The sequence below is a fragment of the Orycteropus afer genome, unplaced genomic scaffold (assembly GCF_000298275.1).
Source record: "Orycteropus afer afer isolate SDZICR_OR568_19922 unplaced genomic scaffold, OryAfe1.0 scaffold00246, whole genome shotgun sequence".
In the NCBI taxonomy this organism is placed as follows: domain Eukaryota; kingdom Metazoa; phylum Chordata; class Mammalia; order Tubulidentata; family Orycteropodidae; genus Orycteropus; species Orycteropus afer.
The window spans coordinates 622,033-644,999 of NW_006921833.1; the positions used below are offsets into that span (position 1 = coordinate 622,033).

At 37.1% G+C, this 22,967-nt stretch overlaps 1 protein-coding gene across 1 annotated transcript in view; it reads right to left on the reverse strand.

The window, feature by feature from the left end:
- The window catches only part of GABRA2 (gamma-aminobutyric acid type A receptor subunit alpha2), a 277,828-nt gene that overhangs the window by 130,696 nt on the left and 124,165 nt on the right, over positions 1 to 22,967 (reverse strand). The window contains exon 3 of the mRNA XM_007949426.2: positions 3,515 to 3,582. Coding sequence (XP_007947617.1) covers positions 3,515 to 3,582 — 68 coding nt within the window. The remainder of the gene's footprint in view (positions 1 to 3,514; positions 3,583 to 22,967) is intronic.

The following is a 22,967-nucleotide window of genomic DNA, read 5'->3' on the forward strand; positions in this document are numbered from 1 at the left end:
ACACACACACACACACACACATGTATATGTGTGTATATATGTAGGTATGTATCTATATCTGTCTACCTATCTATCTGTAAATATATATGGTCTCTATGACTCAGAATCGACAAGACTGACCCAAGCAATGGGTTGGTCATTATAGGTAATAATCCCCTTTGCAAATCAATCAAAACAAACAAACAAACAAGAAAACCCTCAGTGGAATAACTGATAGCACTAATATTCACAATACAAAAATTTACAACATGAAAACACCATGATATTTGGGCATGATATTGTGTTTGCCTTTCTGTTTTGGCTCATAATAAGACACCACTGATAAATCTATCAGCCATAATTTATATATAATACTCTGCTAGTCTCTCAAGTAGTTCTGGATGAAATTCTGAATCTCTCTACTTGATTCCACATAGAGGTTAGAAATCATTCTCACAATGTCTTATTACTATTTAGGACCAAGCTCCAGAGTAAGACTGTTCTTACAAAAATGTTTAGAATATACACTCTGGATAATTATGTATCTGTCATCATTTCAAACTTCATGCATTTAAACTCACCTATAGAAAGAGGCATATTAATACTTCAAGTCAAAATTTAAGACACTGCTAGTGTGGTGTAAGGGTTACAGTAAATAGTCAGAATTCTCCTGTTGCTCCAAAATTTTGGCTATGTGTGGTAGTCATTTCTTATACTTTATATTACATTTTTTTTGTTTTTGTTTAGTTTAGTTTGCTTTTTTCCCAACAGAAGGACTATATCTTGCCTTCTAGAACTTAGAATTTTAGTCTTCTTAGGTTATCCAGCATTGTCCAGCCCTGTATATATGCCTTGACTCCAACCTATAGCATCAGATATGTTTATGAACAAAGTCTTCTAGAGTTTCCCAAAATAATCTTCTAAATGTTATTCAAAAATAAAAATATGGACTAACTCCTTAAATGATTACCAGGCTACCTGATCCCAATAAATTCAGTTTGAATACAGAATAGAAACCTTTCCCTCCACATATCATTTTTAACTGTTGCATTAAGCTTTAGTTCTTTGTCATTACAAATACATATAGTCAGTATAATATCAATAAATCATACTAACAAGATCTCCTTAAAAGCATACTTACAAGGCTAAGGGGGGGCGAGAAAGAGGAATAATAACTACTTCAAAAAGAGATCTCTGTCAATTCATTCTTGCCATTAACCAAGATCACATCCAAATCTACATAATGATAAATCATTATTTCTAATATACATTAACCAGTATAATGAAGTATAATTTCTTAAAACAGAAATCATTATAAAAAATTATTTCAACAAAATATCCATTACACAGAACTACAGTGTCCAATACAAATGGAAGACTGGTTATAAAAATGTTTATGCTTAATCAAGAACTATCTTTTATGTTTCTAACCCACCAAACCAATCTCCCTCTCTTACTCATCTCATGTAAAAGAAAAAAATAAATAAATAAACACCAGTTCCATAGAATCCAAGAAAGTCAAGATTCTAATATGCTTTAGATTGATTTATATGGCCTACTATGTTTGTAAGGTCCCTGGGTGGCACAAACAATTTGCCCTCAACTACTAAACTAAATGTTGGCAGTTGAAACCCATCTAGTGGTGCCACAGAAGAAAGTCCTGGCAATCTGCTTCCATAAAGATCATAGCCAACGATACTACTTTCTATCTGTTGATACTTAGGTACAAACAAATACCTCATGGAATTAGTTTTCTTGGTTGGATGGATTAAGGTCATAGTTTTGTGAGACAATCCAGTCATTTGGCCTAATATCATTTGTAGAGTTTATGTTCTATCTATTAGTTCATTTAGTAGTGCTTGGGGTCTTAAGTGCTCATGAGCAGCTATCAATGATATAGTTGGTCTTTATTTGCCTGAAGCAGCAAAAGAAGACTGAGACCCAGGAATCAGAGGATGAACCTTACACCTCCATGAGCAACAGTCTCCTTTGCTATGAGACCAGAGGAACTGGCTGGCATCCAGCTACTGTTCCTGAATGTTTTGATCAAGTATTCAATAGTTGGCTCCTCATCAAAAAGGATAAAATGTGTAATAGAATTCCAAATTCTTATAAAATCCACTTATTGTACTCATTGAAATTGGAGGAACCTCCAAATCTATTGCCCTGAGGTAATCTTTAAACCTTGAACCAAAACTATCCACTGTGTTTTTACTGTTAAATCTGATTTAAAGATAGTCATCTTTAAATCAAACAACAGCTTAGCTCAATTAGTAAAGAATGTGTGCCGTAAGCGTTGTGCTGCATTAAATAATTAAATATAAGAGATCAGACTGACAACAGTAACTCTAAAGCACAGATGAGAAATTTAGGGGGCAGTGAGTCTAAGTTAATTTTGGTGAAATAATTTGGGAAGGTGACACAACATGAAGAAAATAAACAAAGTCACTGAATTGTACATATAGAAATTGTTGAATGGGTGTGTGTTTGTGTATTTTCACCAAAGAAAATATATAAATACAAATATAAAGTAAGCATATATGAGCTCTGGTGGCAAAGTGGGTAAGGCATTTGGCTGCTAACCTAAAGGTCGGTGGTTCAAACCCTGTGGAAAGAAGATGAGGCAATCTACTTCTGTAAACATTTACAGCCTTGGAAACCCAATGGGGGTCAGTATGAGTCATAATTGATTCCATAGTGGTGGGTTAGGTTTTCTGGTCTACATATATTATTACAACCAAGAAAACTCTATGCAGCAGTTCTACCTTAGAACATATGGGTAACCATGAGTCAGAATCGACTCCACAAAAACAAGTTTACTGCGGCTGGATGACCCAATGTATGTCAGAGTAGAACTGTGCTCCACAGGGTTTTCAAAGGCTTGTTTTTTGGAAATAGATTTCCAGGGCTTTCTTCCATGGTGCCTCTGGGTGGACTCCAACTTCCACCTTTCCAAATGAACATATTAACCATTTATTCCAACCAAGGACTATACCAGGATCAACTTGATAGCAACTGTTGTAGGTTTATTTTGTTTTCATTTTCTAACTATGTATGTAGACTGTGTTGATAATATGACACTCACCCACCTCACTCAATGCCAAGCGGAAGATTTTGATTTATTACACTATCTAAGACCACATTCTACATAAAGCCTTTGTTCATGAAACTGTTCAGACTTGACTTATGGACACTGAAAGCAGACTGTAGTTGTGTGTGTGTGTGTGTGTTTGAAAGCAGACTGTAGTTGTGTGTGTGTGTATAATTTAAACAAATGCTTTCACACTGTAGCTAAGGAGACAAGCCAGGAAAGAGAATATAAACATAATCTAAGGGTTGATTTGAAACACTCATGCTGGCCCTAAGCACCTACAATCAATCAGCATCCTTAATGCATCATCCTCCACGTATCAGGTTAGGCTAACAGGCATGGGATAAATATGTAATTTTATACCACGAAATATATTTATTTATTCTAAATTAGCCCTCATACTTCACATTACAAATAGCAAAAAATGCTTTAAAAAAAACTCACCATATCTGTATCTGAGACAGGGCCAAAACTGGTCACGTAGATGTTAGTGAAGACTTCAGTAATACTGTCTGATATAAGAAGAAAAAGATTAAATATAGATATGACATAATATGAGTAAAAGGACAGAGAAGTGGTCAAGTACATAGGATGATTAGAAAAGCTGTGTGGTATTTAGTAGTGCTGCTTTTCACTTTATTTTCAACTTTCTGCAAACAACAAAAATGTTTATATTGTTCAGTTATTTAATAGCTTCTTGCAGTACAAAATGTAAAATGTTCAGCAGTATTACTATATCCTTACTTGGAACCCATACCTGATTAGAGCATTCTCCTTTAAGTTTATACTACTTAGGAATCATCATTAAGTGAACAAATTTATCACCAATACTGAAAAATAAAGTGTATAGTTACTGTCTGATATGGTCTTAAATTTGATTTTTAAACTAAATAAATTTCAAATGGTATTTCATGATGGTAGAGATTTAGTTTGTAGAGTATATATCAGTATATCTCCTCCATAAAGCAGTAAAACAGATTTTTAATCATTATAAATAAACACAGTTCATATTAATATAAAAAGATTTCTTACTTAGTGACATAAAACATAAAAGCAAATAACTTGCATTAATCACAATGGATTACTTGCAAAACAAGTTTGCCTTTAAATGTATTTAAGAATGCCTGCAATGCTGAGATTAGATTGAATTGGATTGAAAAAATATGTAGCTTATTAACTGTAACACAATTAACTGGATTGCTCTATTAACCAGGTGATTTAGTTCTTTGATTTTTAGAAAAAGACAAATGGTGATAGGAAAAAAGTTCAAATGAAAGGTTTAAAAAACAAATTCCTTTCCAATTTTCTTATAGGAAAAGCAAACACATCATTAATTTCTAGCATCATAAGCTAAATGCTTCATCTACCAACTGTTACATTTAATTCTACACAAATAATATCATTAAATATGTTTAATGTTGAAGTAAGAATTAATTCCCAAACATCAAAGAAAGTAAATTATATCTGGCATATTTTATCTACTGAGGACAAAAAATAAATAAAGCATTTTGAAATAACACAGTAAATAAACTGTGAGTGGTTACTACATACCAGTATGGTGCAGGGGTTAAAGCACTTGACTGCTAACCGAGAGGGTTAGCAGCTGCTCTGCAGGAGGATATGGAAGTCTGCTTCTATAGAGATTTACTGCCTTGAAACTCCTATAGGGTTTTCTACTATGTCCTATAGGGTCTCTAAGAGTTGGAATCAACTTGACCAATGGCAGTGGATTTGGTTATTTTTTAAATGATTTGAAATGCAATAATCTCCTGTTATCATTCCTATATATGAGTATACTGATATACAGAAAGATAAGGAAATGTGCTCAATGACCCAAAGCTGGTAGAGGTTAGTATCCACACCTGGTAAATACAGTCAGGTTTTAGAACCTAAGCAATATGACTCCTGAGTCCTCTGGCTGCACTATACCACAGTTAACAATACTGATGAAACTAAAAGTGGTTTAACATTAACTACGTATTTCCATTCACTGCAATATCTTCTGCCAAAAGCAAAATCACAGTACTCATTCACTTTTATTATTGATATACTATATTATTCCAAAGGAGCCCTGTTGGTGCAGTGGTTAAGTGATCAGTGTGAAACAAAAAGTTGGTGGTTCAAATCCACCAGCCACTCCTCAAGGAAAGCTGTTCAAGTCTGCTTCCGTAAACATTACAGCCTTGGAAACCACAAAAGGCAGTTCAACTCTGTCCTACAGAGTTACAATGAGTTGGAATTAACAGCATTCAACAACAGCAAAACCTTATTTATGAATTATAAAGTTATAAAAAGTCATTTAGGACATGGATATGTTTGTTAATATCTAGCTTTCACCTATACCAAACTCAGCTTCATGTGTGTACTCAGATGGTTCCCACGCTTGGCTTAATGTTCTGCTTTTGTCTTGAAATTACTAATTAATTTTGAATAAATGTCTCTGAATTTTCATTTTGTATTAAGCTATGCAAAGTATGTAGCCGGTCCATTAAATGTGCTATTTGAAAGAAACTGTAAAAATGGGAACCAAGTTTTTCCTGTAATTGACACAAAATCAATCATGTCATAACGTTATTCAATGATCAAATGAATAAAACTTTAGTTATTTTAGGTCCCTGGATAACACAAAGGACCTCTGCATAATGGTTAAGGCATTTGGCTGCTAACCAAAAGGTCAGTGATTTGAACCCACTATTCAATCCATGAGAAAAAGATGAGGCATTCTGGTTCCATAAAGATTTGCAGCCTCAGAAACCCTATGGTGAAGTTCTACTCTGCTCTACACGGTTGCTTTGAGTCAGAATCGGCTTGATGGCAGTGGGTTTGGGTTTGGCTGGTTTTGGGTGACACAAGCAGTCTGCAATTGGCTGCTAACCCAAAGACTGGTGGTTGGAACCCACCTAGTGGCAACACGAGAGAAAGGCCTGGTGATCTGCTTTTGTAAAGCCTATAGCCAAGAAAATGCTAAGGAGTATTTCAACTCTGAAGCACATGGGATGACCACGAGTCAGCACAGACTCCACAACAATAGGTTTGGTTTGGTTAGATGTTTTAGACATTATCATTTAGAGATACTGAATTGTTCCAGAGAAGAGAAATTAAAATATTAAGGTAGTTTTCACACAAGATGCAAATTAAATTATACTCCTTAATTTGGTGTGGTATTTATTCTGCTTAGTCTGGAGTGGTAAAGTTAGAGAAAAGAGATGACAAAAATGTGTGAATAAATTGCCATTAAGGATGTGAAGAAGATCCACTATATGCCAGATGGTGAGTAAACGGTAGTGAAGGGTGTTATCAGTATCTATTGGCTGTAATGAGAAGTTAGCTAAGAATTGGAAGAGAAAAATTACAGTTAACCTCAAAGCACTAAGCAGTAAGAGCAACACCTAAAAATAAAGAACACACACATGCAAGTTACATTAAGGAAAATAAATGGTTCCAAGGTTTGACTTCATAAATAAAGCTAAAGAATTATACATTTGAAAAGGAATTTTCCTGCTATGGCAGATTACAAAAAGAAAACTCACCAAGGTTAACATTGACCATCCAGTACTGATCTAAGCCTGGGAAAGGGATATTTGGCCATGAAACTTTGAGCATTTTTGTAGAAAGATGCACCAAAAGTAGCCAACCAATACAGACTGTTGTCAATACTATTGTTCCAGTCATCCCAATTTATGAAATAATTTAGTGTGATGCCTATAAATACTGAATCTAACATAACTTTCTAGGGTGCTATATTTAAAATACAAACTTTGATCATGGGTTTTCTCCTCAGAACAGAAGAAGGAGAGAGATAAGATCATACAGATTTAGGCTATTTCTAGGCTTTGTGACAGCATAGCAAAAGGAGAGATCCAGGTAAGGGTAGGGACCCAGGCCCCACTCCCAAGAAGCAGGAAAGCAGAGGAAAGAGAAGCCAGAGAGGACAACAGAGCAGAGAAGCAGCAGAGATCCAGGTAAGGGGAGGGCAGAAAGGTTCTGAACAGTTAAGGGAAACAAACTTCTCTGTCAGTTTGTGGTACTGTGGTGGCTTGTGTGTTGCTGTGAGGCTTGAGGATATGCCACCAGTGTCTCAAACCCAATAGGGTTGCACATGGTGCATATGTTTCAACATAGCTTATAGACTGAGAAAGACTAGGAAGAAGGAAGAGGCCTTCCACTTCTCAAAGAGTTGGTCAGGAAAACGTTATGAATAGCAGAGAAACACTGTCTGATACATTACTGAGCAAATTTATGAACACCCCAGAAACTGATACAGTACAGGAAGAAGAGCACTTTAGGTCAGAAGGCTCTCAAAATAAGACTGGGAAAGAGCTGCATCATCACAGTAGAGCCAACCTTAATGATATGGATAAAGTAAAGCTTTGGGGACCTCCATGTGCTGACATGGCATGACTCAAATTGAGGAGAAATGGCTGCAAATATCCATTAATAATTGGAGCACAGACTGTATGAAGTATGAACCTAGGAAAACTGGAAGTTGTCAAAAATGAAATAAAATGCAAAAAGATTGATATTTTAGGCAGTAGTGAGATGAAATGGACCGGTTTTGGCCATTTTGAATCAGACAACCATATGATCTATTGTGCCGGGAATGACAAATTGAAGAGGAATGGTGTGGCATTCATCATCACAAAGACTGTTTCAAGAGGTGTCCTAAAGTACAATGTTGTCAGTGATACGATAATATCCATACACCTACAAGGAAGACCAGTTAATACAACTATTATTCAAGTTTATGCACCAAAAACTAAAGCCAAAGAAGAGGAAATTGGAGATTTTTACCAACTTCTGCAGTCTGAAATTAACTGAACATGCACTCAAGATGTATTAATTATCACTGGTAAGTGGAATGCAAAAGTTGGAAACAAAGAAGAATCACTGTTAGTTGGAAAATTTGGCCTTGGTGACAGAAATAACACTGGATATTGTATGACAGAATTTTGCAAGACCAATGACTTATTCATTGCAAATACTTTTTTTCAACAACATAAATGGAGGCTATACATGTGGACTTCACCAGATGGAATACACAGGAATCAGATTGACCACATCTGTGGCAAGAGGTGATGAAAAAGCTCAATATCTTCAGTCAAAAAAAGGCCAGGAGCTGATTGTGGAATAGATCATCAACTGCTCATATGCAAGTCCAAGTTGAAATTGAAGACAATTAAAACAAGTCCATAGAGCAAAAATATGATCTTGAATATATCTCTCCTGGATTTGGAGACCATCTAAAGAATAGATTTGATTAACTGAATCCCAATGACCGACAACTGGAAGAACTGTGGGATGACATTAAGAATATCATCCATGAAGAAAGCAAGAGGTCATTAAAAAGAAAAGAAGAAAAGACCAAAATGGATGTCAGAAGAGACTCTGAAACTTGCCCTTGAATGGAGAGGAGCTAAAGCAAAAAGAAATGACAAGATAAAAGAGCTGAACAGAAGATTTCAGAGAGCAGCTCGAAAAGACAAAGCCAATTACTATAATGAAATGTGCAAAGAGGTGGAGTTAGAAAACCAAAAGAGAAGAACATGCTCAGAATTTCTCAAGCTGAAAGAACTGAAGAAAAAAAATTAAGCCCCAAGTTGCAATACTGAGATTCTATGTGCAAAATATTGAATTATGCAGGGAGTATCAAAAGAAGATGGAAGGAATACACAGAGCCACTGTACCAAAAATAATTGGTCAATGTTCATCCATTTCAGGAAGTGGCATATGATTAAGAGCCAATGGTATTGAAGGAAGAAGTCAAAGCTGCACTGAAGGAATTGGTGAAGAACAAGGCTACAGGAATTGAAGGAATACCCATTGAGATGTTTCAACAAACAGATGCCCCACTGGAGGCATTCACTCAGTTATGCCAAGAGATTTGGAAAACAGCTACCTGGCCAACTGACTGAAAGAGATCCGTATTTGTACCTACTCCAAAGAGATGATCTCACAGAATATGGAAATTATCAAACAATATTATTAATATTGCACACAAGTAAAATCTTACTGAAGATCATTCAAAAATGGTTGCAGCAGTTTATTGACAGAGAACTTCCAGAAATGCGAGCTTGATTCAGAAGAGGACATAGAACAAGGGATATCATAGCTGCTGTCAGATGGATCTCAGCTCAAACGAAGAATACCAGAAATATGTTTACCTGTGTTTTATTGACTATGCAAAAGCATTTGATTATGTGGATCATAAAAAATTGTGGATAACATTGAGAAGAACAGGAATTCCAGAACACGTCATTGTACTCATGAAAAACCTGTACATAGACCGGGAGGCTGTCACTCGAACAGAACAAGGGGACGCTGTATGGTATAAAATCAGGAAAGGAGCGTGTCAGGGTTGTACCATTTCACCATATTTATTCAATCTATATGCGGAGCAAATAATCCAAGAAGCTGGACTATGTGAAGAAGAACGTGGCATCAAGATTGGAGGAAGAATCATTAACAACCTACGGTATGCTGGCGACACAACTTTGCTTTGCTGAAAGTGAGGATGACTTGATGTACTTACTAATGAAGACTGAAGAATACAATCTGAAGTATGGATTACATCTCAATATAAAGAAAAGAAAAATCCTCACAACTGAACTTATAAGCAGCATCCCAATAAATGGAGAAAAGACTGATGTTGTCAAAGACTTCACATTGCTTGGTTCTACAATCAATGCCAATGGAAGCAGCAGTCAGGACATCAGACGACATACAGCACTGGGCAAGTCAGCAGCAAAGGACCCCTCTCAAGTGCTGAGGAACAAAGATGTCTCCTTGAGGACTAAGGTGTGCCTGACACAGGCCATGATATTTTCAATCACCTCATATGCACGAGAGTTTGACAATGAATAAGGAAGACCGAAAAATTGACATTTTTGAGTTGTGGTGCTGGGAGGAATGCTGAAAGTTCCATGGACTGCTAAAAGAACTAACAAATCTGTCCTGGAGGAATTGTGGTCAGAATGCTTCTTAGAACCAAGAAAGGCTAGACTTGGTCTCACCTACTTTGGTCATATTGTCAGAAGGGACCATTCCCTGGAGAAGGATGTTATGCTTGGTAAGGTGCAGGGTCGACGAAAGAGGGGAAGGCCCTCAATGAGATGGATTGACACAGTGGCTGTGGCAATGGGCTCAGGTATAGCAGGGATAGCAGAGCTGGTGCAGGATTGGGCAGTGTTTCATTCTGCTGTGCATAGGGTTGATGAGTCGGAGATGAGTCGGAGATGACTTGATGGCACCTAACAACAACAACAACAGGCTTCGTGACAGAGATTTGTCAAAGTTAATCCATAGTTACTGTTTTGTTTTGTTTGCCCTAATGGTGCAACAATTAAGGAATCAACTGGTAACTAAAATGTTGGGGGTTCAAACCCACCCAGAACCTCTGCTAGAGAAAGACCTACCTTTCTCCTCTGGTAAAGAATAGAGTCCAGACAAGTCTATGTGGTGATTCTACTCAGTCACATTGGGTTGCACTGAGTTGAAGTCAACTAAACAGCACCTAACAACAACAATATGGATTTAAATATTCCAGGGTGGAACTGTGCTACTGACACCTGTGAAAACATACCATACTATGTGGCATACAGGTATAACAAACGAACATGATATTCTGGTAACAATCTCAGTCTCTTTGCAATTTAGATACCCTGAGTCACACTCTCAAGTACTGACAACTTTCAGTGGCCACAGTAACTGCTGTCCAGAGCCTTGGAGCTGGATATTACCCTCTCCTCTTGCATCTGTGGTTAACTGATTCTCTCCCTTTAAATCCAAGCTTACACATTCTCTCCCCAGCGAAGAAAGTCATCATTTTCCCTATATAATGTAAGTGCTCTTTTCTCAGGAGCTTCAGTGTTATGGTGGCACTGTGGTTAAAGCACTGGGCTGCCAGCCACTTCTTTGATTCTTTCACAGGACTTTTTAGAATCTGCTATTATTTTCATACCTTAATCTTGTTTTGTTGTTTTTTAGCTGCTCTTTGTTCTGTGTTTGGTCTGTCTCATCAATTACATGCCAGCTCCTTAAAAAACAAAGACTGTGTCATTTCTGTTCACTGTGCTTAGTATAATGTCTGGTATATTTTAGGTACTTGACATTTGAATAAACAAATTATTTCCAGCTATAATTCATTTAGAATATATATACATTCTCCAAAATATTTTGTCAATATTTAAAATGGTCAAAAATAGAGAGGAAGATGGCATTGTACCTGTAACCTGCACATTTTTTACCTCTACAGCTTAATTCCTTAATAACTAGTAAAGCAGGTAGAAATAATGATACTGGAGCTATGAGCAACTAAGGAGAAGACAGAATATCAGATTTAGCGAAGGTGAAGTAAAAGACCAGAATAAAGAACTTGGAAAAATAAACCCGCCTAGCCAGCAGAGGAGGAGACATAGAGGACTCATTAGAAATACAAAAGGGGTCAGTGGAGGGAAGCAGGGGGGAAAAAAAAAAAATCACAGAACCCACAGAGGCACTGGGGACTCAGAATACCCACAATGGGAGTTTTTGACAGTGACCTTGGGCTCTGAGTGAGCAGACAATCTCACTGGGAAACAGATCAAGATGCCCCTTGGCTTGGGTGGCTGCACAATCCAGAAAGGAATGGAGGAAAGGGAGAAACTCCCTCTGAGTAGGTAGAGCCCCAGAATGAATGCAAGACAATACGGTGAAGTTCACCTTTTCCATGACCTCTTTTAGCACAGAGTGGACCAGGGTATTATGTTTTTGTAGTTTCTAGATCCAAGCAGAAAGTAATGGCCCTCTACCCACTGGGGTCTCTTTCAATTTTGAACCACAGTATTTGAGTGACAGTAGGACAACATCATTAGTAGACAGCTCAGGAAGACACAAAATACACAGCCTGTGCTGACAGCACTTACTGAACTGTCTCGCCAACACATAGAAAATGGGGGCTCACTACTGGCGCTTTTTTTTTTTCTTTTTTCCTCTTCTCCCCTGACTCATCCAATAGAAAGAACACTTAAACCACCACCAGGCAACAGAAGCTATTACACTGAACACCTCACCCAATAGGTAACATCAATAACTCATGCACCACAGAAGCGATGACAGACAGTGGACAACTCCAAATCCCCTTCATGACAAACAGAGACCTGCAACCACATCCCCACCAGTGATTCCTCCAACCCAGAGGGAGATGGAGAGCACCCCAGTTCAGCTGAGTTAATTACCAAAAAGTATACCTGCTCCACACTTTCAGATATAGTAAAACATAAAGCAGGATGAACCAAATCAATGCATAACTAACAATTAAAGACAACAACTTCAAAATGTCTAGGAAACAATAAACAATCTCAAACCAACCAACCAAACAAGCAAACAAACAAAAACAGGATGAGACAATAAAAATAAAAGCCCAAGCTAAAGAATTACCTATCATAGAACAAGAACAAGCAATAGGACTATCTGAGAAGGAATTCAGAAAGTATATAGATATGTGTGTGTGTGTGTGTGTGTGTATAGGACTCTCCAAGAGTTCAAGGAAACCTCAAACAGAATCAATGAGAAGACAGACAGTACCCTGGAAGAATTCAGGAAAACCATTCAAGACAATATAACAAGAAAAATACACAATTACAACTCATACAAAAACAGCAATCAGAAGTCCAGAAAATGAACACTAAAATCACAGGGATAGACAATATAGTGGAAGGACAAAAGAATAGACTAGAACTGGCTGAAGAATGCATTTCCCAACCAGAAGACGAATCCCTTGATGCCAGCCTGTATCAAGAAAAATCAGAACAAAGATTTAAGAGAAATAAAGAGAACCTAAAGTTACATAGGATGACATGAAAAGATACCAAAATATGCCTCATTGGAATACCAGAACAGGAGGAGGCAAATAAATAAATAAATAAATACACTGAGAAAATCGTGGAAGACTTGCAAACAGAAAACTTCCCTCATATCATGAAGGAAGAAAAGATATCTGTCCAAGAAGCTCAATGAACCCCATACAGGATTTATCTGAAGAAAAAGTCACCAAGACGTATCATAATCAAACCCTCCAAAACTAAAGACAAAGAAAGACAAAGAAAGAATCTTGGGAGCAGCCCGGGAAAAATGCAATGTCACCTACAATGGACAATCAATAAGACTAAGTTCTGATTTTTCACTAGAAACCATGCAGACAAGAAGGCAATGGGATGGCATATACAAAACATTGAAGGAAAATAACTTCCAACCAAGATATATATATCCAGCCACACTGTCCGTCAAATATGAGGGTGAAATCAAGACATTCTCAGATAAACAAATTAAGGGAATTTGTGAAAACCAGACCAACCCTACAAGAAATGCTAAAAGGAGTCCTTCCAATAGAGAACCCACAACAGGGAACAACAAATTAAAATCAAGACACTTGACATTACCACATAGAAACAAAACCAGAAACAGATGCTCAAAATAGCTCATGAAATAATGTACATAGACAAATACAGGAGTCAATCTGCAGATGACACCAGCAACAAAGCATATAGTGAGAATAAAAGTTTAAATTATGAAATTTCCAAATGGAGAGGAAGACAGGACAATGCCTTTACAGGAGTTACTGTTCCAAACTTAAGGAGACAGGAACTTACTTCAGGAGAGCCACAAAGAAAATTAACAATCCCCTAAGCAAACTCAGAAAGAAGAAAAACAGATGGGTTTAGTAAGCACAAAAACAACAATAATGAAGAAAAGAGAAGAAACACTTGATAACTAAATGAGCTCAATATAGAAAAATACTTGGAACAAGGAAATAACCAACATCACAATAAAAAGCACAACAGAATGACAGCAATAAATTCATGCCTACCATTACTTACAGTCAATGTTAATGTACTAAATGCACCAGTCAAGAGAAAGATAGTGGCAGATTGGATCAGAAAAGAAGACTCATTGATATGCTACCTACCAGAGACCCGCCTTAGACACAAAGATAAAAACTAATAAAAAAAAAAAAAATTAAGGGGTGGGAAAAATATATAAAGCTATTGGCAACTAAAAAAGAGCAGGAGTGGAAATATTAATTTCTGATAAAAATAGAAAAACAGCATAAAGGATAAAGAACAACATTACATAATACTAAAAGGATCAATTGGCAAAGAAGACATCATAAGTATTATCTATGCACCCAATGAAATTGCTCCAAAATAAGTAAAACAAATATTAACTGAATTGAAAGGAAAAACAGACAACTCTACAATATTAGTTGGAGACTTTAACACACAGAAGAACTCAATAAATAAATCAAGCATCTTGACCTCATAGACATAAACAGAACACTCCATCCAACAAAAACACAATACATACTCTTCTCCAGTGCATGTGGATCATTCTCCAGAATAGACCATATGTTAGGACATAAAACAAGCCTTAATAAATTCAAAAACACTGAAATACTACAAACTACCTTCTCAGATCACAATGTCATAAAATTAGAAATCAATAATAGGAAGATCAAGGAAATAAATAACAAACACGTGGAAACAGAATAATATACTACTTAAAAACTACTGGGTAACAGAAGAAATAAAATGTGAAATAAAAAAAAAAATCATAGAAATAAATGAGAATGAAGATACAACTTACCAAAACCTTTGAGACACAGTGAAAGCAGTACTCAGAGGTCAATTTACAGCAATAAACTCACACATCAAAAAAGAGGAAAGAAATAAAATCAACACTCTAATTCAACAACTCCAACAATCAGAAAAAGAGCAACAAAAGGAACATTAACAGACACTTCACTAAAGATCATATACTGGCGACCAACAAATACATGAGGAAAGGCTCTTGATTATTAGGCAGTAGAGAGATACAAATCAAAACAATAATGAGATATCATTTCACACCAGCAATAATAGCAAAGTTCACCAGAACAGAAAATAACAAATGCTGGTGATATTGTAGAGAGATTAGAACTCTCATACACTGCTGATGGGACTGCAAAATGGTACAACCATTGTGGAAAATGGTATGGCATTTCCTTAAAAAACTGAAAACAGAAATACCATTTGATCCAGCAATTCCATTACTAGAAACATATCCTAAAGAGGTGAGAGTCAGGACATGAACAGACATATGCACACCCATGTTTAGCACAATTCACTACAGCAAAGAGATGGAAACAACCTAAATGCCCATCAAGAGATGAATGGATAACCAAACTATGGTACACTCACACAATGCAACACTATGCAACATTAAAGAATAATTAAGAATCTGTGAATCATCTCATAACGTAGATGAATTTGGAGAACATTATGCTGAGTGAAATAAGTCAATCACAGACGGACAAACATTGTGTGAGTCCATTATTGTAAAAAGTCAATGAAAGGTTTATTCAAGGAAGGAAACTCACTTTGTAGGTCACCAGGAATTGGGAAGGAAGGGGAGGGAAAATTTCAGATTAGTTGGGGGTCATGTTCATTTGGGTGAGGAAAGGATGGTATGGAAAGAGTCTGTGAGCACTGTGATGACACTGGGGAAAGGAAGGACACTGAAACATGCACGTAAGATAAAGGCAACAGAGGCAAATAATAGTATTTGCACAATACTGCATTACCAATAACATCAAACACCATGGTACAGATAAATGAATAGACAAGTGAGATGAGGTGGGGGTTGATGAACAGGAATATATCCCATACCGAGGATAGATTTTTCTGAAGATAATCTTACACATGCACTTGTGCTACAAAATTAGCCACACATACTACAGAAGCAACAGAGCAGAGAGGCAGAGTAACCTCTCAGAGACAACCAAACATCTTGAGAGAGAACCACTGGGCCTACCGATTCAGGACCATAATCTTGGGGGACACAAAGCTCAATTGGCACAGCACAGTACATAAAAATGTTGTTCCATAACCTACTTTGGTGAGTGGCAACTAGAATCTTAAAAGCTTTCGAGTGGCCATGTAAGATGCAATTACTGGTCTCCTCTCATGTGAAGCAAAGAAGAGTGAAGAAATTCAAGAACATCTGGAAACAATTAGTCCAAGTGTGTGATGAACCCTGAGACCAGAAGAACTGGATGGTGCCCAGCTACCAATGCCAACCACTCTGAAAGGGATCAGAACTGGAGATCTTCCATAGAGTGGGAGGAAAAATGTGGAACAAATTCAAAAACACAGAAATGACCAGAATTACTAGTCAGATAGTATGTGGTAGAACCCCCAACACTATGGTCCTAGGTTCCACTTTGGGCCTAGAATTTGACTGACTTCCAAGGAATGGCTCTCAGCCCAACAGGAGAAAGACCTACATATAGAACACCTGCCCCAGGGCAATGTACCCACCTACTCTAGGGAGATACACCCCTTGGAGCAAATCAGCCATTGGGCACCAGAGGGGCAGCATTCACATAGAGGGAAAGATCGACAGACAGGAGTGCATAGCTAAGAAGGGCACGGGGAGAGGGCAGTGATAGGGACTGGAGGGGAGGAGAGTTTGTTATGATTGGGGATGACAATAAGGGCATGAAATCAAATGTACATGAACCACTGAATGTACAACAATTTTTGCTCTGTAAATTTGTACCCAAAGCACAATAAAATTAAAAAAAAAGGTCAAAAATATCTGCCACTACTCATAAGGAAAAAGCACATGTGAGTTGTGAAGGCAAACCCCAAAGTGCCCATTGATACAGAAAAGATACAAATCTAAGGAATGGGTTCCCAGGAAAAGTAACAGAAAGTTGAGCAAAAGGAGAAAATGCATTTGAAGAAATCACTGATTAAGTGGAAACCAACAGTGAACTGCTAAACAGTAAACAGGTGTTAGAAGAAACATGCACCATGAGTTACCTCAAATATCAGCTAAATGTTTTCCTTTAGAAACACCAACAGTGCAATATGCAAAAGTAAGAAAATCTTCCACATACATTTCTTAGAAGCAAAACACCATGAGGTTAATAATAGATACTTTAGGAGAAACAAAGAATGCATGTGGTAAACAAAATAGTGTGTGATACTTGGGAAGAATCAAATTCACAATGAAAGCTGCAACTGGGGAGAAAGGAAAGGTAAAAGCCCGCAGAAGTGAACTGAGGGGGCTTTGAGTATATTTGTAATATTGTCCTTCTTTTAAAATTGATCTTATTCAAGTTTAGCAAAATCTTGAGATTTGACAAAATTAATTGTTGAATTAATCACATTCTTTATAATTTCTAAATATTTGAAATACTACATAAAAAAGTAACACACTATTCTAAAGCATATTCAAAATGACACTATAAATAATTTCAGGAAAGATTTAAATGAATTCAAGGAAACTTAATTTCAGTGTTCGTCACCAGGCAATGCAGCATCTAATAGTAAGTAAACTTTATAACATCATTTATTGTCGCAGAACTATGAAAGAACAAAAATAAAGTGTAACTAAAATGCCTTAATCCAAAAGAATCAGAAAGATAGATATGTCTGGATAAAAAGTGAGTAAAGCAAAATTTCTGCTTATGAATGGCTCAGTATATATCAAAACCACATATATAAATACAACCCACTGTCATTGAGTTGATCCTGAAGCAGTAAATCTTTACGGAAGTGGATTGCCCAGTCTTGCTTCCGCAGAGTGGCTGGTGAGATTGAACTACCAACCTCTGGTTAGCAGTCATATGCCTTAGGCACTGTGCTACCAGAGTTCCTTTCCATAAATACAGTACAATAAATGTCTTCATAACACAAAAGACAGCATATTAATGCTCAGAGTAGCATCTCAGAGAGAGACATCTTGGTGAGTGTCCTTGTTTTGTGATTTGCAAAAAGTGGTAAGCATTCTGTAGACAACAAATTGGAGAAAAGACATACTAGACAGGCAAAGGCCTTTGTGCAAAGGTCAAATCTCTTAAGTAGTTAAGTTTATGAACATGCTTAACATGTGAAAAACAGTTGGGTATCAGTTTGCAAAGAAACACAGAGGTATGTCTCAACAGGTGTGGCATGACTTCATGAGGAATATATTCTTTTTCTATACATGAAAGAAAAAAAAATCACTGAAAGGATTTGATTTTGAGAATTCTATGGCCAAGTTAAAGCTGTGGAAAGAGGTGATAAAGAAGCTGAATATCATCAGTCAGAACAAGACAAGGAGCTGAGTATGAAACAAATGATCAATTGCTCATATACAAGTTCAAAGTAAGCAGAAGAAAATGAAGACAAGTCCACGAAAGTCAAAATATGGCCTGTAATATACTCTGCCTGAATTTAGAGACTATCTGAAGAATAGATTAGATGCACTGAGCACAAATGACGCAAGACCAGGTGAGTTCTGGGACAGTATCAAGAACATCATACACAAAGAAAACCAAAAAAAAAAAAAAAGACAGGAGAAAAAGAAAAGACTAAAATGGAAGTCAAAAGAGACTATGAAACATGATCATGAACAAAGAGTACCTGAACTGAATGGAAGAAATGATGAAATAAAAGAACTGAACAGATTTCAAAGGGTCATTCGAGAAGGCAAAGTAAAGTATTACAATGAAATGTGCAAAGACCTGGAATTAGAAAACCAAAAGGGAAGAACATGCTTGGTATTTCTCAAGGTGAAAGAGCTGAAGAAAAAATTTAAGCCACAAGTTGCAATACTGAAGGATCCTATGAGCAAAATTTTGAATGATTCAGGAAAAATCAGAGAAGATGGAAGGAATACACAGTCTCTGAACCAAAAAGAACTGGTTAATGTCTACCATTTCTGGAGGTAGTATATGATCAATAACTAATGATACAGAAAGAAAATGTCCAAGTTGCACTGAAGGTATTGGCAAAAAACAAGGTCCCCAGGATTGACAGAATGTCCACTGAAATGGTTCAATAAATGAATATAGCACTGAAGATGCTTACTCATTTATGCCAAGAAATTTAGAGAACACCTACCTCGTGCCAACCAAGTGGAAGAGATCCATAAATGTGTCCATTCCAAACAACAAAGCAGAAATTATAGAACAGTGACATTAATATCACGCACAAGTAAAATTTTGTTGAAGATAATTCAAAAATGATTCCAATAGTGTATCAACAGGGAACTGACAGAAATTCAAGCCAGATTCAAAAGAGGATGTGGAACAAGGGGTATTCATTGCTTACATCAGGGGGATCTTGGCTGAAAGTAAAGAATGCCAAAAATATGTTTATCTGTGTTTTACTGACTATTCAAAGGCATTTGACTATATCTATCATAATAAATTATGGATAACATTGTGAAGAATGGGAATTCCAGAATACTTAATGGTGTTCATGAGGAGTCTGTATATAGACTAAAAGGCAGCCATTAGAATAGCAAAAGATGATATTGTGTGGTTTAAAATCAGGAAAGGTTTGCACCAGGGTTGTATCTTTCACCATACTTATTCAATCTGTATGCTGAGGAAGTACTCTGAAAACGTGGACTCTATGAAGAAAAAGGTAGCATCAGGATTGGAGGAAGACACATTAACAACCTGTAAAATGCACATGACACCAGCTTGCTTGCTGAAAGCAAAGAGGATTTGAAGCACATGCTGACAAAGATCAAACACTAATCCCTCAATAGAGATTGCACAAGCGTAAACAAACAAAAATCCTCACAACTGCACCAATAAGCCACATCATGATAAATGGAGAAAAAAATGTAGTTGTCAGGGATTTCCTTTTACCGGAATCCACAATGAATGCCAATGGAAGCAGCAGTGAAGAAATCAGATGGCATGTTACACTGGGCAAATCTGTGGCAAAAGACCTCTTTAAAGTGTTAAAGAGTGAAGATTTCACTTTGAAGACTGAGGTGCTCCTGATGCAAACCATGGTATATTCAATACATCATATGCATGTGAAAACTGTGCAGTGAATAAGGAAGATCAAAAAAGAATTGATGCATTTGAATTGCAGTGTTGGTGAGTAATACTGAAAGTACCACAGACTGCTAGAAGAACAAACAAATCTGTCTTGGAAGAAATATAGATGAAATGCTCCTTACTAGTGAGAATGGCCAGACTTCTTCTCACCTACTTTGGTCAAGGTTGTCAAAACGGACCTGGAGAAGGGTATCATGCTCAGTAAGGTAGAGGGTCAGCGAAAAAGGTGAAGACCCACAGTGAGGCAGACTGACACAGTGGCTGCCTCAATAGGCTCAAGCACAGAAACAATTATGAGGATGACACAGGACTGGGCATTGTTTCATTCTGTTGTATACGGGGCTGCTATGACTCATAACCGACTTGACAGCACCTAACAACAGCAACAATGGCTAAAGTAATGTTATACAAATAAAAGTGGCATAGTGCCTATGGCATTTGACTGCTTACCAGAAGGCTGGCAGTTCAAACCTACCAGTCACTCCTCAGAAGGAAGACTAGGCAATCTACTTTCATAGAGATACCTCTTCGGATCTCCAAGAAGGTGTCTCTATGAGTCGGATTTGACTCTACAGCACCGAGTTTGAGTATGCTGAATAAATAACCTGTAAAGCTGGATTTTATGGGGGGGGTGTATATCAGAATTGAAGGAAGACTAATAACAACTTGTGGTACGCAAATGGCAGAACCTGGCTTGCTAAAAAGTAAGGATGATTTGATTTCAAGCACTTAATGGTGAAGGTCAGACTATAGATCTCATTATGGATTATACCTGAATATGAACAAAACAAAAAATCCTTACAACTGGACCAAAAAACAAAATCATGAAAGAGAAAAAAAAAATCTTAATTGTCAATAATTTCATTCTACTTGGATCAACAATTCATGTTCACGGAAGCAGCATTCAAGAAATAAAATGACGTATTGGACAAATTTGCTGAGAAAGAACTCTAAAGTTTTAAAAAGCAAAGATGTCACTGATGACTAAATGACTAAAGTCATACTTTCAGCCACCTTAAATGCATGTGATAGGTGGCCAATCTTACTTCTGAGGACCATTTCATCTGTCTTTCTTCCAAGACAGATTTGTTTGTTCTTCTAGCAGTCCATAGTATTTTCAGTATTATTCATCAACACCGCAACACATATGCATCAATTCTTTGATCTTCCTTATTCATTGTCCGGCTTTCACATGTGTATGAGGCTACTGAAAATACCATGGTTTTGGTCAGGGGTGCCTCAGTCTTCAAAAAGGAAGACAAATGAATTGATGTTTTTGAATCATAGTGTTAGCAAAGAAATACTGACTACATCATGGATATAAGAAGAACAAACATATCAGGCTTAGAAGAAACACAACCAGAAGGCTCCTTAGAAGAGAGGATGATGAGACTTTGCCTCACTTACTTTGGATATGTCATCAGGAGACTAATTCTTAGAAAAGAACATCATGTTGGTAGAGTGACAGAGAAAACAAGGGAAACCCTCAAAGAACTGGACTGACACAATAGCCACAAAAACACGCTCAAGCAGAGCAACGATCTTAAAGATTGTGGAGGATTGTGAAACGTTTTGTTCTGTTACACATATGGTCCTCCTGATTCAGATCCATCTAAATAGCATATAAAAAACAAGGATGTGAGTCAGAGAAGATTGAAGACAGTGTAGCCACTTTGTAGGATTGAAATTGTAAGAGATTTGTTTGTAAATTTTTAAGATCTCATCATGGATTACATTATGGATTACACCTGAATATGAATAAAACAAAAATTGTTTAAGAGATTCAACCGTGTCCCCAAGATGCTGCTGTTGTCATTGTTATGTGCCGTCCAGTAGTTTCCGACTCATAGGGACCCCATCTGCAGCAGAATGAAACACTGCCTGATCCCATGCCAGGTCCATAATCCTTTCTATACTTGAGCCCATCATCCCAGCCATCATGTCAATCCATTGCGTTGAAGGCCTTCCCCTCTTTCGTTGACCCTCAACCTTACCAAGCATAACATCTTTCTCCAAGGAATGGTCCCTTCTGACAACATGATCAAAGTAGGGGAGACGAAGTCTGGCCATTCTTGCTTCCAAGGAGCATTCTGGCTGCACTTCCTCCAGGACAGATCTGTTAGTTCTTTAGCAGTCCATGGTACTTTCAGCATTCTTCACCAGCACCACAACTCAAAAGCATCAACTCTTCTTCGGTCTTCCTTATTCATTGTCCAGATCTCACATGCATATGAGATGACTGAAAATATCATGGCTTGTGTCAGGCATACCCTAGTCCTCAAAGAGACATCTTTGCTCCTCAGCACTTGAAAGAGTTCCTTTGCAGCCAACTTACCCCATGCTATACATCGTCTAATGACCTGACTGCTGCTTCCATTAGTGTTGATTGCAGAACCAAGCAATATGAATTCTTTGACAACCTCAATCTTTTCTCTATTTATCATGATGCTGCTTATAGGTCCAACTGCAAGAATTTCTGTTTTCTTTATGTTGAGATGGAATCCATACTGCACACTGTATTCTTCAGTCTTCAACAGTAAGTGCCTCAAAAGTAATCCTTACTTTCAGCAAGCAAACTTGTGTCATCAGCATATCGCAGGTTATTAATGATTCTTCCTCTAATCTTTTTTTTTAAGGTTGTAATCAATTTTATTGAAACTGGTTAGTCTGTTTTTAATGACATAGTAACATTTGCTTACCTTTATTTCATATATTGTGTATATTTATTTGACACAGGAATGAAGACCTACACCTACAATTTCCCTTCTGAATATGGACATGTCTGTATATCACATTCACCAGTGTGCTCAAGCAGTGACACTGTGATCTCAGCAGGTTCTCCTACTTAAGAAACTTGGATCTTTACGTGTATATGGTTAAGCTCTCCTGCTTGACCTGAAGCTCTTAACAGTCAGGCTGTGATGTGACGTCATAGTATGAGGAGTAAAATAATACTACCCTGACTTTTAGTTAATGGTGCTCCTGTTGCTGCTGTTGTAGGTGCCCTTAAGTCAATTTTCCTTTTTTTTTTTTTTT